This window comes from Nyctibius grandis, chromosome 8, assembly GCF_013368605.1.
Source record: "Nyctibius grandis isolate bNycGra1 chromosome 8, bNycGra1.pri, whole genome shotgun sequence".
Taxonomy (NCBI): Eukaryota; Metazoa; Chordata; class Aves; order Nyctibiiformes; family Nyctibiidae; genus Nyctibius; species Nyctibius grandis.
The window spans coordinates 10425439-10444340 of NC_090665.1; the positions used below are offsets into that span (position 1 = coordinate 10425439).

General features: G+C 39.2%; 1 protein-coding gene across 1 annotated transcript; it reads right to left on the reverse strand.

The window, feature by feature from the left end:
- Positions 1 to 994: 994 nt before the first annotated feature.
- On the reverse strand, positions 995 to 10885 carry LOC137666373 (cytochrome P450 2J2-like). Its single transcript, XM_068406337.1, has 9 exons — positions 10715 to 10885; positions 9488 to 9650; positions 8316 to 8465; positions 6725 to 6885; positions 5687 to 5860; positions 5314 to 5455; positions 4471 to 4658; positions 2933 to 3074; positions 995 to 1173 (listed from the first exon to the last, which is right to left on the reverse strand). The coding sequence occupies exons 1-9, from the start codon at positions 10883 to 10885 to the stop codon at positions 995 to 997; spliced, it is 1470 nt and encodes a 489-aa protein (XP_068262438.1).
- Positions 10886 to 18902: the final 8017 nt, after the last annotated feature.

The window sequence follows — 18902 nt, forward strand, 5'->3', positions numbered from 1 at the left end:
TACTTCCACTTTTAATTACATCCTGCCATAATTTGTGCTTGTTCCTGTTGAACTTTGAAGATTGAAAGCATCTAGGATGCTTGCAGCTGAATTTTAAGTGATCAAAACTTTCCACATCTGTTGTGGAATGATGGGACAGCAGAAGAAAACACTGTGAGTAATAAATCTCTACTGTGCCTATTTTAACAAATGTTGGCATCTTCATTTATTTTCTTAATTTCTTGAAAGGCCGTTCCTTTCCCTTCAAATAGGAAGTTATTGGATGATGTAATAATGTTTCTAAACAGAAGAAGGAAAGGTTCATGGAAGCACCTGGATCCGAGAGTTGTGGTAATATAGGAATCAGATACTGAGGAAGTAAAGCAAAAAGGTGTAAGGATTTCTAAATGCACTATGATTATAAGAGGCTTCATTCTGCAATCGCTTATCAATGTGTGAAGTTTATACTACAATACATAATGGTTTATGGGAGTGTGAAAGGATGAGGAGTGTGGATATCCTTACCTTCTGCAAAAGGATGTAAAAGAAGACCTGTGAACGCAGAGGAGTAACAGCACACTGAAGAAATTTTTTTTATTCAAGCATCCTTGCTGCATCAGAACACTTGTGCCATTTTAAGAGTGTGGTGCCTGACTAAGCACATATGCAGGAAACTGCTTGATACAGATCACTTCTCTAAAATCCTACATCTATTTCATTGCTACCATGAGTGTGAAAATACATTTTTTTTTTTTTTTTTTTTTTTTTTTTGTAACTTATTATTGTGTACTTGTATACGCCTGAGATGCAATTATATGAGCTTTGGCAAGTACACTTATTTTAATTGCAAAAAGTTCAATGATATGAGGTCAGACCTCCTAAATAAAACTACTCTATGTTGATATGTATACTGAGCTACCTACATTTGAATACAATTGAGAGAGTGATATGTGTTTTTAAAATATCTGCAATTATTGACTGGTTGCAGTCCCTCTGCATTGTAGTATGTTGCAGACTATCGTGGAATAGCACAGAATTTATATGGATGTGGCTGCAGTATTGCACCCAAAATGTACTCCAAATTGATTTCCTTTACTCCCTCAGGGAGCTGGAATGTGAATGCCCGAAGGAGGTTGGTAAAGAAGATGAACAGTTCAGCTCGTGCCATCTGTTCCCCCAAACATACACGGTGCCCTGCAGAAGAAAGGGAAAGAGTTAGTTGTCTAAAGTTAAGTTCTGAAAAAGAACTTCAAACAAAACTACTGAGTTCCATAAATTCTGTTAATGTAAGATAATTATTTCCTGTTTCCTTCTATATGGACAGAAGATGCCTTTGGAGGTGGGGGGGAAAACATTTATTTAACTGAGAAACTGTGTGTCTCATGTAAAATGTTCGGTATGGGTTTTGTTTTGGTGTGTGTGTTTTTTTTTTTTTTTTCCTCTGGACCACGTATGAGGTTCTCCCTTTCCATTTTTGCTTCTTGTTCTGTGAGAACCATGAATTGCTTCTCAGTTAAGCCAGATTTGAAAAGGCTTCATATACGTCAGAGTCTTATCTTTGGTTGTTGAGGAGGGAGGACTGGAGCACTGTGGGATGCAATTCTGAGGGATGTAATCAGGCTTTCTTGAACAGAAATGAAGAAGGCTATATTGGGTCCTTGTAGCCCACTATCTCTAACACTGTCCAGGAGCAGTTGTATAAGCTAAGGGAATGAAAGGTAGGCGTGTGCAGTGATGTATAGACTTGGCAACTCATTTTGTCGTGTTGTTTTCACAGTATGTTTCAGGATATCTATATATTCCAGACTGAAAAAAGGTATCTATTCAGGATATATAAATACTCAGATTATATAAACAGAAAACAACCAAAGCAAGTTAAAAAAGAAAACTTCCTATGCCTGGGTTGAAATGGTAACCTAAATTAGTTGTCTTGATTCATGTAAACTAGTGAACATTTGGTGAGTAAAGGAGGTAAGATGCTAAGTACCCATTTTTGCAAATATGATCTTAGGATTTACAGGCAATTTGGGCAAATGGCTTAATTTAAAATCTGGATTTACTATGTTTAATCTGACTGCTTGGTATATTACTTAGTATACCATTTGCTTTTTATCTACAAATGTATAATAGTATAATCTGTCACAGTAACATAAAAAAGCTCAGCTGTTTTCCAGTGTTTTTATTGTTTATTTTTTATATTTTAATTTTCAGTAAGTAATGCCAGCTTCCTCTTTTGTGCTGCTTTTCTTCATAATCTGTTTATTGGAGAAACTGGTAGTCCAGAGAAGCTCTGAGTTACATTTTATACTACTTTTCACTCTTTTTTTTTTTTTTTTCTTCTTCCGTATCTTTCAGTTGCTGCATTTTGCATTGTAAATTAGGTGAAGTTGTACATTGTAATATGCTTTTGAAAAGTCAGAAATTTTTTTTGGTTGCCTAGTAATATTCTGCTGAAAAGACTGGATTTTGCTTGTTTTCTGGAGATACAAGAGAACGTGGTGCTGGGCTGTTACTGTAGGATTTGGGAGACAAGAGGTTTGGTTTCCTGCTTTATCACAGATTTTCTTTGTTTATTTTGACAAATCATATTACTTTTATCTTTGGGTTTCCTGTTTGTAAGGTGAGAATAAATCGATTTTTTGTTTTGAGGGTGTTACCAGGATTTAATACTTTATGGACTAAGGAGCTTGGATACCCTTATAGTAGGAACCATACGTATATCGAGGAGATAGCATTACGTCTCTTAGCCATACTCATCCTTTGTTTGAATGTATGAAAAGTATAAGCTGCAAGACAATATTTGTGGCTCTTACAGTAGAACACCTGACTTTAAATCTTTGTGTTAAATACGTTTTTATAAAAGCATGTTTTTAAAATCTTAGAATTTAGAAATAGTGTTTTTAGCCTTGCTGCAAGACACTGAGAACAGGAATATTCAAACATCAGGGCTTACCTGCTGAGAAAGGTAAGAATGCCTCTTTTTTCACAAAATTGCCATCCACATCAAGGAAATGATTTGGGTTGAACTTCCAAGGGGTCTCCCAGTGCTCAGAGTCATACACAACAGAGTGCAGATTTGGCAATACAAGTGTGCCCTGCAAGAAGAAGCAGAGATTGTTTTCCATGTATGATTGATTATTTTTGTTGACCTTCCTTCTCTCTAATAGATAATGTCATCCTGTGCCTGCAGCCCAGCGTTTGGTTCAACTCAGTCTTTTCCTGTGCACATCCAGGCATAACATACTCTTGTATCTTCTGTTTGTCATAACATATTGCATGTTTGCCTTTGTCTAAGTTATCTTCTGTCAGGACTGAAGCATCTTCATGTCTAAGCTGAGTGGATCTTGGATGGTTTTACATCCTTGCCAGACTAATATCGTAACACCTTCCTTTTTGCACCCTTCAATGGATCTTTCAGTTCTATGACATCAGTTTTGTGCTTAATATATTTGGGACATTTATGTCATGCCAATGTGACTGTCAGATCTCTCACTGTACTGAGCTGCCATAATCTTAAGCATGTGCTTTTTGTGTGTGTGTTTTGTCAGGGATGACTATAGGTTGCTCCAGGCTACTCCCTTATGTGTGAAAGTTGGCTGGCTTGACATTCATCAAGTCTCATTTCATAGAATCATAGGATGGCTTGGGTTGCAAGGGACCTTAAAGATCATCCAGTTCCAACCCCCCTGCCACAGGCAGGGACACCTTTTCTCTAGACCAGGTTGCTCAAAGCCTCATCCAACCTGGCTTTAAACACTGCCAGAGAGAGGGGGCAGCCACAACTTCTCTGGGCAACCTGTTCCAGTGTCTCACCACCCTCACAGTAAATAATTTCTTCCTAATATCTAATCTAAATCTACCCTCTTTTAGTTTAAAACCATTCCCCCTCGTCCTGTCACTACTTGCCCTTGTAAAGAGCCCCTCTCCCGCTTTCCTGTAGGCCCCCTTCAGGTACTGGAAGGCTGCTATGAGGTCTTCCTGGAGCCTTCTCCAGGCTGAAGAGCCCCAACTCTCTCAGCCTGTCTTCATAGGAGAGGTGCTCCAGCCCTCTGATCATCTTTGTGGCGCTCCTCTGGACTCGCTCCAGCAGCTCTGTGTCCTTCTTATGTTGGGGGCCCCAGAGCTGAACGCAGTACTCCAGGTGGGGTCTCACGAGAGCGGAGTAAAGGGGCAGAATCAGAATTTCTTCGTCATTCCTTAAAACACATGTTCTGTTTTGATGCCCAGACGTCATCCATATTTGACTAGTGGGAAGAAAGACTTCTGTTTTGCTTACATTTGCTACTTGTGCTGTTAGCCTTTTCCGAAGGTTGCTTTTGCATCTGCTAATGTAGACTTAGCCCTGGTTCAGAGCACTCAGCTTTGTTTTATGTCTGTGACATGCTACCACATGGTCTCTATGCAAAGTTAGGAATTGTAGAAGCTAATGTCATATAAATACTAAATATTAATAGCTCAAAGCTTTAAGAAACATGGAAGTATACTCTGTACCTTTTTAATGTGAAAACCCAGCAAAGTTGTATTCCTCATGCATTGTCGAGGGACCCCAACAGAAGTAACATTGCTGTACCGCAAAGCCTCGTGAATCACAGCATTTGTATATGGCAGTTTTTTTCGGTCTTCATAGCTGATGAGATGGGAGGGTTCCAGAACAGCGTCTATCTCTCTTTGAACCTTTTCTGCAGGGACACAAAAATATTTTAACTTTTTTTCCCTTTTTTCCAGCAGATTTCTGTACAAGTATGGTCCAGGACTGGGGGGAAAAAAAAATTGTATTGCTATGAAATGTGCTGGCATGTGGTTTGACTGTTATGTTGGTTTCAGAAAGTGCATATCCCCAAAGCACAAGATGATCTCTCATTTAAGACACATCCCACTTGGTGGTGAGGATAATACAGTTAGGCGTTTCAAGAAAAAAGGATTAAAATTTGAAATTACAGGTGTAATTTCTGTTATGTTTATAAATACACATCAGACCAGGTATCTTTTTAAAGCTTTTCCACTTTGAAGGTTAGGAAGAGACTAGGCTGCATATGAAATGTCTTTAGCTTGTTATTCTGTCTTTGCTGTCCCCTTCCAGTGAGATAAAACAGTGGCTGCTACTAATTTCTGGTAGTGTTGCTTCTTAAGTGAACTGGTGGGGAAAGCACATGTTTGTTTCATTTATTAAACTTTCATTTTCTAGATCTCATTTGTTGATGTCCCGCTATTCATAGTAATTGTTAAGGGTTATTTTGATGTGTTGCAAGTGATTGAGCTAATACTTACACTTTTAATGATGTTCATTATGATGTAATGTTGAACATAGTTCTCTCGGACAATACTTTTGCTCACCTTGTATTTCTGGGTATTGTACCATATAGAGCAGTGCCCAGAGAAGGGTGGTACTTGTTGTTTCCGTCCCTCCCAGCAAAAGATCAACCACAGTCTGAACCATATTGTCTTTATTAAACGTAGAAGTAGGGTCATCTTTGGTCTGTAGGGTATATTCACAAGACGACTATGAAGTGGATAATTTCAGTCATATCAGTCAGGTAGAAATTGTCATTGTTTGGTGACAACAAACAGTGAACAGCCCACCAAAACAAAAATCTTCAGTGCTAAACAAAGTATGCATATAAAAATTCTGTAGCAGTTACTTGAGCAAAAAGTATTTGTAGTAGGCATTGAGGCCAAGGAGGGGATAGTGTGATAAAAAGATACTTACTTTTCTTATTTGAGCTAGGTAGAAGTCAGTGAGATCCTGTGGGTCACCTTTGTTCTGTCTCTCGTGAGTCTGGACCTCCTTCATAACTAAATTGTGCATGAAGTCATTGTATGCAAACACCTTCTGATGAGGTCCTGGGAGATGGTGCATAAGCCATGGGAAAGCATCGTACATCTGTGATTTTTAGACAAATAGGAAGAAGCATGAGCTCTTTTAAATTGAGAACCCAAGTCTGATTTCCTGATAACTCTGAAGTCACTGGAACACACAGGCTCCTAATTAGGATGAGAGGCAATAGACACAAGTCAGATGAAATACTGAGAACAGGTTTCCCAGAGAGTCTCTGTGAAATCTCCATCCTTGGAGACTTCAAGACTTGACCAGACAAGAGTTGGATTAGCTGACATGGCAGCAGTCCCTTCCAATGTAAATTATTCTAAGAGGCATTACGAAACCTTTACATTGTCTTCCCAAGTGAATTGGCATTGAGGAAAACTTGTCTGGTATTTGTTAATGAGCATATTAGTAATATGCAGCAATCGAAATTGTTATGATCAAGTTGTCAATATTCAATAACCACATTTTCTATCCTTAATACATAAGTTGAAGACTGAAAAGGTATAGAAGCTGGCTTGATCTCTCAGTCTTAAAAGGCTCTACTGCAGGAGAAACTTGCATGTGTATTTGTTGAGGGGAAAAAGAATTATTGTTATTTTTTTGTATTGTGTATGTTTTATGAATGGACTTCAGTCTCCAAGACTGCTGGCAGAGCCTTTGTTTTGTTTGTGGCCTGTGATTAAGAATCTATTGGCAAGTGCAGACTTCTCCATCCCCATCAGCTGACCAAAATGACATAAAGAAGGAATATAAGGCAGTAATGACATATACAAGGTATGTTTTAATTTATTACTGCACGATGGCTCACAGAATAATGGTATGGAAGTGTCTGGGAATAATAGTAACTGACTTTTAATTTGTTTTGATTTGTGAAGTGCAAATGCACTTTAAGGAATAAGAACAAGGAAATTAGATTCTTACCCTGCCCCAGATAGTAGCTTGAAAGTAGATCACAAAATAGACAGCTTTGATAAGCTTGCTGAAAGATTCATCCTTGCTGGAGAAGCGATGACCAAAAACAACAGCACAAATTATATTTGCAATAGCATGGACAACGAAAGTGTGAGGGTCGAAAGATTTGCCTGTGAATATAGGAGGTACCATGAATATTTTTGAATAGACTACAGTGAGAAAAATGAGGAAGATGACATTTTTTTTTAAATGGTAAAAATAATAGTAGATCAGACTACTTTTAGATAAATTTCACACAAGTAAACTCTTGTTTAATACAAATTAACTGTGTGGATTGTAAGTGTAGGGAATCTTTGTTTTCAGTCTGCTTTTTACTCTTGTAAAATACAGTGATTATCGGTTTTGAGAAGACAAACATTAGGTCTCTTTTCCTTTCTTTGACTTGTGGTCTGGGTTGTGTGAAAACACAAGCAATTAATTAGAACATACGCCTTCAAATCTGGAGGCAAATGTTTAAGTTTGGCAATTAAAAAACAAAGCAAACAATCCCCCCCAAAAAACAGAAAAAAAAATTTAAAAGTTTTAATTTCTTAGTCATGTTAAAATGACTTGTCTCTGTTTGGTTTTCAAGTACATTTTAACAATTCAACTATATTTTTTTTTTCCCATAGACTGAAAAAGCAAAAGTCACATAATGGGATGGAAAACAGCTCCCATTCAAAAGGGTTAAATCCAGAAAAAATTAAATTAAGTACACATTTCAATGGCAAGGACAACCTTTGAATTATACTACTATGGAAAATGGTGGGTTATGCATCTCTGACTTCAGCCCAATGCTTGCAGTCCTTCTTGGAAAGAGCAAATGGAAGTATTGAGTTTAAAATGGAGGAAGGATTGCATGGAAGGTAAAGATTTGGACTGTACAGGGACTCAGAGTCAATGGTTTGTTCATCTCTTTCATTTTAAAGATCTGTGAATACGTTGCTCTCAGAAGAGATGGGCCGTTTTGCTGTGTCTAGTGCAAGGAGAGCTGGAGGGAGACCTTAGGCAACCTCTCTGTGTTTTCACATCAGTATGGAACACAATGTGGGTGAGGGATTTGGCTGTTGAGAATATTTATATTTAATTGCTTTATTTTGGCATCTTGCTAAAATTCTGTTGGTTTCTATTTGTCCAAACCTTAAAAAGAAGTTGTGCTGGACAACTGAATGATACATTCCTTGTGTTGGAGTTCTTTCTCTGCCAAATCCTAAAGGCCTGCTGTCCTAGAACGACTTGCAGCAGGTCACAAATTGTGTATTTTATGGAGAAGAACGCAGGGTTTTTCTGTACTCCTTGAATGTAAGAATTGTTACCAGCTGTCCCCAAGATTGTGTTGATAATAAACATTTTTTTACTATCCTTATTTCAAAAAACAATTTTATATTGCCTGCTGTGCAGACAAAACATTTTTTGCAAAGAATGCAATTAAGAAGCAGTAAAAGTCCCACTAATATAAAAAAATCTATATTACTTGTAAAAATTTATTGTGAAACTTTTACTCCCCTCATCTGCTATCTTTCAGAAAAAGCTCTAAGTGTTCTTCTTCTAGTGAATTTACCTTTTGTGTTTGCAAAGATGTCCACAAGGTGACAGGCCTCTGTTTGAATTTGATGCTCCAAATTGTTCTTACTGAGTGCCAGGCTTCTTAAAATTGTCATGCCAAAGCGTCTCTGTTGCTTCCAGGTGTGCCCACTTGTCAGAAAAATACCTGAAGAACACCAAAACACTTATTTCATTGCTGGGAAGGGAAATCCTTTCACTGCAGGAGGCAAAAATTGATTTAGATTAGGTTTTATTTCACTAACAAAGAAGATACTGTGATTTCACATACTGACTTTTGGTCTCTAACTGAGGTTTTTATGACTCCCAGATATATAGCTGCTTATAAATGTGACCCTGGAAACTGAGTGGTAGTGGGTTGTGGTAAGGACAGAACAGCTTTGTCTATAGATGTCTTCTACATGAACAGTCTTCTGTTTTAGAAGTCTGCCCTGGTTTTGCAGGGATAAAATTTATAGAATCACTTTTCTGTTACATTTTGTTTCAGTTTGTGGGCAGCTGTGGGATGGTGATCAAGGCCATTAGCAGTGGAAGCCAGGGCAGCTGCCCCCGGCTGGCCCACAGGTGTGTTCTGTAACATTAATGTCGTGTTCACTACAAATGGAAAAGCTGCTGGGGATGGGGTGGCTTTTTGCTCTGCTCTCCTCTCTCTTTTTCTCCTTTTCTCTTCTCAATGGTTACTATCCCTGGAGGGACTTGCCTCCACTCTGAGTTAAGTATAATTTTGTGTCTTTTGTATTAGTATCGATATTGGTTTTGTTATCTTATTAAATCTGTTTAAATTTCAACCCACGAGTCTCCCTCCTTTTCCCAATTCCCTTTCTCAGTTGGGGAGGGGAGATTGGGTGATAGAACAACTGGTTATTGTTTAGCCCTGGGTGTGGGCTAAACAGAGACAAAGTGATACAGCTGAAGGGCAACTCCTCTAGGCAGATATTCCTTTGAATCTATTGGGAAGAAAAAAAAGTCAGTAGTATGCTTTGTAAGGAGAAATGTTTTGTTTTTCCTTTTCTTAATATGCTACAGCTCTGCATGGAACCTTTTTGCTATGTAAACCCAGTTATGTACTTGTACAGTAGTAACTCATGTATGTGTGTGTGTATATATATATATAGGAAAGCATCTTCTTTACATCTTGTTCATATTTTGGTATTGTGTAACATCTTGTACCTTTCTCGCCCATCATATCCCTGTAGAACGGGGTGAGAGGTCTTCCGGAAACTTCCTCTGAATGGGTGACAATGCCGTCCTTTACTGCTCTGTATCCGTTTAGCACAACCATAGGGGTCTGTCCCATCCACAATGTGTAGATATTTCCATAGATGTTGGTTAACTGAAGAATTAGTAACAGTAAATTAATAAATATAAACCAGGGAATGCATACACTTAAATACTAATTTTAAGAATTTTCAGTAGTTGTAACTATAAACCTGTTTGACTTTGAATTGAATTACAGGTTTCAGAAAAATTTAGCCTTCTGGTCTAATGTGCTTTGGGAACAGAAGATAATAGTACTTTATGGAGCAGACACTAAGGACATCTTTCAGAAGACCACCTCTGAAAATTTCACAGAAAGAGAAACAGGGGTCTTCTCTGTCGGCTTGGAATCAAAGAACAAATGAACGCAGGCAAAATCCCAGAGTTTCTTTGTTTATCTTATTAATGAACCAAAATTACTGTATTTTCTTGCCTCTAACTTCTGAGGAAAGGAAAGAAACGTTTCTGCATTCTTTCCTATAGCTTCCATGTGATTTTTCTTATTTTTCCCTATTGTCTTTCCTCAGGCCATGCTTGTGTTTTTCCTTAGACTAGTTTGAAGCAAGTTCCTTACTTTTTTGATAGTTTTAATTGGTTTGTAAAAGAATCATGCTGTGAACATAACAGCAATCAAATTTTCCTGCTTTATTTTAGTAATAATCTGTTCATTGCAGACAATAAATCTTTTTGCTGTACAAATAAGAAAATAAGAGTCAGTTTAGAGTATATGTTTGGTCTTTTAAAGGAGATCTGACCACTTGTGGCCTGGAGTTGTTCCAGTGACATTGGTGTTGGGCAAAGAAGTTCCAATAGAGGTGGTTTACAGGGTTAGATATCAACAGAGAAATAGAGAATCAAACTGTCAATGGAATATCATGCTACTGGCAGTGCTCACGGTAATGTTATGCATGGATGTTACTGTACCCAAAAGAGAAAGAAAATAACAAGGAGTAAAGCAATTATGGTGTTTATTACTCAGAAATATTGTTAATAATGAAGGGTCCTTGGATTCTTTGAGATTGGCTGATAATCAAGCTTGAGGTTTAAAAAAAATTCCAAGTTTATAGTCTTCCTATGCAATGTACATTTTCAGTTAAAATAGATTCAGAGTGATTTTCAAACGTAATGATAAATAAATACCTTAGTGAGAGTTTCTCGACGAAGTTTGAAGTCCAGCAGCCACAAATTCCCGATGATGGGAAGGGGAACTGGTCCTGGAGGTAGCTGAGTACACATCCATTGCAGCTTTAGGAACTGTAAAATCAGGAGACATACTACTAGAACTATAAAAAACTCTGCAATCCCCAACATCTTATCAAAATTTTGACTTCTCACTGTTGGGTTGTTTGGGTTGGTTTTTTTTTTTTTTTGCATATGACCTCTTCTGAAAATTTGGAGTTGTGTAGATGAGTTTGCTTCTACTAAAGTCAAACTCTTTCCAAAGAATATGTCTGCTTTAGCGCGCACTCTATCTCTCTCTGACAATGTAGTTTTTCCAAGCTGAAATCCTTAGAAAACAAATATGTGATCCCTTGCAGTGAGCCAAGCCACACCTACTGTCTTTTATGATCTGTAACGTTATCTCTTTTTTCACTTAGAATTTTATTTCCTTCTTATTATTGATACTGGATCTAAATCCTAATTATTGAGCAGTTATCCAAGGTTATCAAGTGCCTTGCATAATGGTAACACCTCATGGAGTTCCCCGTAGTTAAACATTAAAATACCAAGGATGCATTACTTACTGCCTTTCTGAAATAGTACGGTTATGATGTGGTTTCTTTTCTAGAAGAAGAAACATCTACACAATATCTGTCTGTTAGGATATGGTCTCTGAGATGAAAAAGAATTGAATTCATGCAGCATCAAGCTAAATTAATGTCTTAAATTACACCTTTTTTTGTTCTTTTTAAAGTATTAGAATATCTGCTTTCCCCTTTTATTATACTCTAGGTTAAGTTATGATGTTATGTGGAACACAATTGAGAGATTATTGTTCTGTCTAGTAGATTGTATGGTGCTTTCTAAATTTTATTTATTTTCTTTAATTTTTTTAATGATAGGATTAACATTTCCTGGTGCAAATTTTAGAGGTGAAATAATGCACAGGTTCTATTTCATCTGTGAAAAAGAACACATAAACTGAAGTAAGACGCAAAACTTTTAATCTTTATTGATTTGTGGCCCCATATGCTTTCCAGGAGAGGTTTGTACCAATGTGTAGCAAATTTTAACTTAAAAATTTATAGAATCAGTTTTCTGTTACATTTTGTTTCAGTTTGTGGCCAGCTGTGGGATGGTGATCAAGGCCATTAGCAGTTAAATCCAGGGCAGCTGACCCACAGGTGTACTCTATAACATTAATGTCACGTTCACTATAAATAGGAAAGCTTGCTGGGGATGGAGGGGGGGAGCTTTTTGCTCTCCTCTCCCTCTTTCTCCTTCTCTCTTCTCAATGGTTACTATCCCTGGAGGGACTTGCCACCACTCTATGAGCTAAGTATAATTTCGTGTCTTTTGTATTAGAATTGATATTAGTTTTCTTATTTTATTAAATCTGTTTAAATTTCAACCCACAGGTCTCCCTCCTTTTCCCAGTTCCCTTTCTCAGCTGGGGAGGGGACATTGGGTGATAGAACAACGGTTATTGCTTAGCCCTGGGTGTGGGCTAAATGCAGACAGAGGCTTACTTTTCTTATGTGTCATTCACTGACTGATGTAATTTATATAGGTTGCTTTGAAAGTTTTGGGAATCTCCACCACTGGAAAGCAAATGGAAATGGCATAATTCTGGTGTTTTGGCACAAGATGATGGATTTAGGTAATCTCTTCAGTCTCCTTTCAGATAATTTTTAAATTATTATTCATTTGGGACAGGATTTCAGACCTCACCTCCCATTTTATCTTCTACTGTTGGGATGGCAAAATCTACTTTCTCTTAAAGCTGCTTCTGCTTGCTTTTTCAGCCCCTAGGCAATGTAGAAATTGGAGCTCTTGCTCATTTAGAAGTGCCAAAGTAAGTTGCAGTAGTGAACCTGGAGATGACTTAGGGTGCCTCTGTCTGCTAATTGAATTGTCAGGAATTATCTCCTTTGGAATTTATGAGGTAAAGGAAAGAATATGTGTGACTCAAACATATGTGGGACTTCCCATGTTGAGTCATTTTAGTGTGTATGGTGCTTCAGACTTTGGTCCTAAATACCATTTTTTAGCTGAACGTAAGCCTTAGCTGCATCCCTTATACTGTGATGTAGTATAGTTTATATAGCTAGCTTAGTTTACATCCCTTATACTGTGACTGTAAAACAGCTTGCTTTATCTCTTGATTATTTGGTGCACTGTGGATCTCTGTGTGAAATCTTACTTTGTGTAGTTCAGAGTTTTCTCATTAGCAGATATATTACATTGGATTTTTCAACAATTTGATCAAGAACTCAGCTAATGATATATCTTCAAGTAAGTATAGGAGATGAAGGGAATCCATACAATTGTATAAGTTGCCTGTTTTAAAATTTTATTGTAATTTCTTTTAACCAGCTCTGCAGTTTCAAGCTCAGAACTTTTCAGCAAAATCAAAGTTATTGATTGGACTCAGTGTATGTTATGATCATGAAGTATAAAGGTTTAATGCAGTTTAATGGCAGTTTCTAAAGACTGAGTCTATGCATTGTGGCACAGTGGTGTCTGCCCAGCCTGCGTGGTGGTAGTGAAGTCTCCTTTTTCTGTGACATTTCTTGCCCTGGCAGCCCCTCTGATCGGTGTTGGAATAAGTGTTGCTGTCTCGCTTCAGCCATGGAGGAGCTCCGTGGCGGATCTAATACTACATCTTTTCTGTATAGGTCTGGCACTGTGCTCCATTTGCATTACATTATTCAGTCATGAATCTGCGTTCTTGTTATTATGATTAGTTAGTTGGACATAAAGCCTTCTCAAACATATGGGGCTACTCCCATTACTAGCACGGTCCCCCTCTCTTTGCTGCGTACTTTGCATTGCAGAGTTGCAGAGTATCCCGTGTGAGTGGTCTTGCTACTTTCACAGTGACCCTGTCCTTCTGCATGTTGCCTGCTCTCCTAGACCTTTCTGCAGGGTAAATCTGGGTCGTGCTGAGTAAGGCTGGGCCCAACAAGAGGCTTAGTCTGAGCCTGGCCTTCTGGACAGTGTGGGCAGTGTTTTCCTACTGCTAGGCGAGAACTGTGGGCATGCTGAAGTACGTTGAGGTAAAGTTATTTCAGAAAAGCTTAGGCTGAAGTTTACAAGGAAGGGAAAAGCAAGGAAGCTGTTTTAGAAGAATTCAGTATTCCTTATTTTAATATTTTTGGTTTATGTGAGCAGTAGCTCTTCGCATGACTCTTGCTCACTCTCCTCTGACACAAATACTACTGCAAGAGCTTGCCAGTCAAGATGACAGATGTTAAGTTTGGTTGTTTTGAACAGATGAGGAAATCTGCTTTTGTAATGAAGGTTTCAGGCCATACGTGTGGGAAGCAAATGCAACAACTGCAGAGGACAGGGAAAGAATAGCATTCACAGAAAGGCGTGAGGCAAACACATTACGAATGTGGTGTGCTGGGGGTGGAAAGGGTTCCTGGTGCGCCTCTGCCCAGGGTGTGTGTCATCTGCTGTGCCATAAATACAAGGGCTCGTTTTTTTCCTATTGCAGAGACAGGCTCAGTGTGAAAACACCGACTGGTTCCGTGCTGTGCGTGCATTGCTTGGCATGGTAGTGTGTGCTTGCTGCCTGGCCTGATGTCAAGCTAAACAGAGCAGACAATTGCTAAGCAGTTGGTTTTTTTTGTTTTGTTTTTCCCAGTGGAGACACTAATTTGGATTTCTCAACTTAACTGTTCCTTCCTCCCCTGCACCCCCCAGGTCTTTCAAGAGCTTTGTAACAGGAGCTGTTAATTTGTCGGTCAGAACTTCTTTGTGGGAAAGTTAATGGCATCAGAATTTCTCTGTGAGAAGACTAAGTGCTGGAGTGGGACTTGGGAACTTCAAATTCTGTTCCTAGATCTGTTCATAACTTGTATGTGACTCTCAGGAACTTGCTTTCTCTCTCTGGGCCTAGTCAACCCTGACGTTCACTTTTCAAAAGAGCTTTAAGATTGACTAATGAAAGCCAAGGTGTAGCTGGCAGCTATGACTGTTCTGTTCTTTCCCTGTCCCCTGCATTTGCTTCCCACTGCTATGGCCTGAAACCTTCATTAGAAAAGCAGGTTTTCTGAGCTGACTAAACATCTCCGTCATCTCTACTGGTGAGCTCTTGCAATAGTATTTGTCAGATAAGAATGAGCAAGGCTTGCATGGAGAGGTGCTGCTCACATATAATGAAGATATTGGAACAAGGGAACACTGATTTTCCACAAAACAACCTGCTTGCAAAAAGCTTTTCTGTAAACACCTGCCTACACCTGCTTGATCTCACCATTACTTATTTGTATTTTGGTCCTTAATTCACAATGCATGCACATTAACTGAGTTCGTTTAAGTGCTATTGTTCTGCATTACAATGAATTGTAACATCCATCTCTTTAACTATTCTTGCTAGTAATAAGGTACCTAGTCATCCCAAAGTAAAACCAGATGGTATATGTAATCTTAGGGAGATTTGCCAAGGTTTTCTCAACACAGGATTGTAATTAACTTATTCATTTTCAGGTGTGTCTGAGGGTGTAGCAGGCTGAGACAGCGTGCATCACTGACATGCAGTGAGAGCAGGGTTAGTAAAAACTAGAGCCCTAGCTACTAGGGAGGAAAGTGACTGTTGTAAACATTCCTCATATTTTGTTTTTCCATTGCTTTTTGTCTTGTCTTTTTTTTTTTTTTTTTTTTTTTGTAATGCAGTGCTGCTTAGGTGAAAGCAATGCAGACCTTACACAGGGGCTGTGGCACTGTATATCTTGGTGGTGTGGGAGCTACAAAAGTCTAGTGCCCCTTCAGTGTCACTAGTTTGTGAAGTGCTGTATAGTCTTGGCAGTGCTCTGCAGTCAGCTGCAGAGGAGTTAAAGAGAGACAAGAATTTCATAGGCTAAACCGTCAAGTCAGTTACCTTCTTCTCACTGAAGTGTCCGGAAGAAGTAATTAATGTTGTGCAGACAGTCTTATTTCTGGCATTTCCTAATGTTTGAGTATTTGCAGCTTCAGCATCCTTTTAGACAGTTTTTCAGAGCAGTACCTAGTAGCCTAGGTGTTGCACTTGGAATGTCAGAAGCCATGGACAGAACAGAAAATTTGAGATAAGATTTGCTGAAATAGGTATTGGAGATCTATTTCTTCCTGAAAGAGAAACAGTAACCCTGTTTCCTACAATGCTAGCTAAGAAATGTTCATCTGTTCGTGAGTTTGAGACTGGAAAGAAGGTACCAATGCTCATCCCATTCGCATTCTTATTCAGGAAACAACCCAAGCTGAAATGCTGAAGAGTTTCTGATTGCCCAGGATTGGAAAAGATGTGATCAATTTTCAGCAGTGTGGCAGTGCCCCACAGCTAAACAGCGGCTGACACAGGTCTGTATGGAGGACATTCAGAGAAGCTTGTAATTGTATGTATTCCTTCTGATAGAGGGAGCTCATCTAGATGTAATTGAAAGGAAAAGCCCAGTGTAGTGTGCGGGTTTTATTTTTTTTAGTATGTTTTGTGCTTAATGTTATTTTTCTCCCACCTTTGTTTTGTTCTGTTACTGCATGTAACATATGGTAAGCAATAGCTGCAGAAATTCTGAAAAAGGTGTAGAGTAGAAAACTAGTAAACGAAAAGCCTGGAGGAAAATGTGAAATATTTGAATGTTGTTCCTCCCCCTGATGTGAAAAGGAAATTAAAAAGTTAAATATTGAAAATTTGAAATTGTTTGAAACAACTATCTTGCAAATAGCCTATTTCAAAACGTATAAAAATCAAATACAAAATCTTAATCTTTTTTTTTCCTCCTTTTATGGCCACTTGCATTGTAACCTACCCTCCTATTTACCATACGCAAAGAGACTCTGCCAGCAGAATATACACAATTTAAAACTATAAAGGGTTTATCTATTGGCTACTGTAGCAGCTAGCTGTGGTTAACGTGCTATTGGGCTAAGCATTAGTGCTTACCGCTGTTCTAGAGACGCTTTGAGGCTCTGCCCACCAGCCAGCCATCAAATGGGGGAATGTCAGCCCCTGATATGCCTTGGATCTAGCCAATTCTCAGTGTTGCTGAGTTATTGTCTTCCAGTTCTCTGCTTTTTAGGTTTTACTCTTTTCTTGTCAGTTCTTTCTCATCAGTCCTTGAGCTGCTAGTTATTACAGTCTCATCGGTTACGTTTATATCTGTTTTTACCTACTTTGCGTGGCTTTAGCTTATGTCCTTTCTTGCACCTAATTTTCTCAGCAAATTTGAAGCTTGAAGCTTACTGGTAAGAGAAAAGTATCAAATGAAGTTTTGCGTTTGGGGATCCTGTAATATTGAATATTAACTTGTTTTATAGATGGAAGAGTGTGCTTGTATATTTACAGCTGACATGAAAACAAGCACTATGAACTGAAAAAATGACCTGAAAAACTCATCTGCTGTTAAGTAAGGCTAGGGATAATGTAATTGTATACTGTGGATTATTTTTAATTACATGGTAAGGAAAGAAAGTCTAAGCAGAATCTGTGCAGATAAGGATCTAGGTTTTATAGCAGATCACAAACTTAAACATGAGTCAATATATCAGGCTCATCATAAAACGCAAGCAGTTGTACCTGGCTGGGTTAAGTGTTATGTTCTCCAGTCAAGTTGCTATCAATAATGTTTTCATTTAGTAACTAGTTCATTCCCTGTTAGAAAAAAATGTAGAACTTTAAAATCTGAAATTTGACTTCTCCTTGGTTTCTCTGAATGTATAGTGAATAAAGGGATGGTGACATTTATCTGTTATAAAAAAACAGAAAGATTTCCAAGTCAAACTTGGAGAAAACGCCCTTAAAGAGACTCAAAACTGCAGAATATGATAAAAGTGCCTTGTGGTTTTTATGGATTTATTTGGATGAGTAATGTGCTGAAATATGCATTTCAAACAGGTGCCTTTGTTTCCTCTATTAAGGAGAGATTCAGCCCCTTTCTTTCACAAGTGATTGTTACCTGCAGACTTTAGTAGCAGGGAGGTAGAGAGCATGGGAAAAAAAAGAGGCAGTCACAAAGACACTATTCCTCTCTTCTGTCTCTCTCTGGCACGACACCTGCCCTCACTCAGAGAACAGGGGAGAGCAGAGGAGCACATCCTGCTTCTGTGACTTCCCCTGGCCATGCTTGTCCTACTGCTAGACAGAGAGACCCTGCATGGCACCAAGTAGGTGCTTCACGTTCGCAGGAAGGGTGCTGGGTGCAGCACCCTTTCCGTCCCCAGTTTTGGCAGGTGGCTTGCAGAGAAGGCAGCTCCTGCAGAGTGTTTCTTTTTCCTTCTAGAACCCCCATGCTGTGGCCCCAGGCAGTCAGTGATGAGCTGATGCAAGAGGAGGAGGGAAAAGGCTGGTCTGATCCTGGGGAGGGACCTCTGCTCTCACCAAGGACTGCCATCAATCTGGGGTACTGGAGACTGTCTCCCTGCAAGTTATGGGAGGTATTGGCCCTCTTCAAGGGTCAAGCTTTATTTGCATGCTTCTGCTGCCCTATTTCTCATTAGCTATTGATGTTCATCCCTCTCAGTATCTAAAAAGATCTGCTTCCCTAGCATTGCTCCTTAGGGTAGGGCTGCAGGCAGGTGGGATAGGGAACATGTTCTGAAATCCTATTATTAGTCTGCGAGGGTAAGCTCCCTCTCCAAATAGCTGCCTCTAGTACTTGCCTGGCAGACACCCTAGCAGCTGTGTGCTTTGTGGGTGGGAGGTGGAGATTATTCCTGAAACTGGATTTGGGGCATGGAACTTAAGTAATGGGGTGCAGACAAGCTGCCATGAGGCTGGTAGGGCACAGGCCACAGCATGTTTCTGTTCAAAAGCCTAAGTAGAGGACAGGAGAGAGCTGAAAGGAAGGGGGAGTACAGAATGGGCTAGCAGCTCTCCTTTAACATTTTCTCCCAAAGACATGCCAAAGCTGTTTGGCAGCTGCCTTTCTAAATGTGAGCAGTTCATGTCTAGGCTGTGAGGTGCAATGACCAGAACATGGCTAATATGTGTGGAAAAGTCCAAGGGAGCCTGGAGAACCAGGGGAGATACAGAGCGGCCAGCCAGGATTGCTCAGAAGGGATGGAGGTGCCAGACAGGGCTGGAAATGGGCAAGGCAGGCGAGCTTCAGGGGCTGTGAAGACATTCACATCCCTTCTCCCAGCAATATATGTGGAATCTGTTGCTTTTTTGTTCACCCTATGA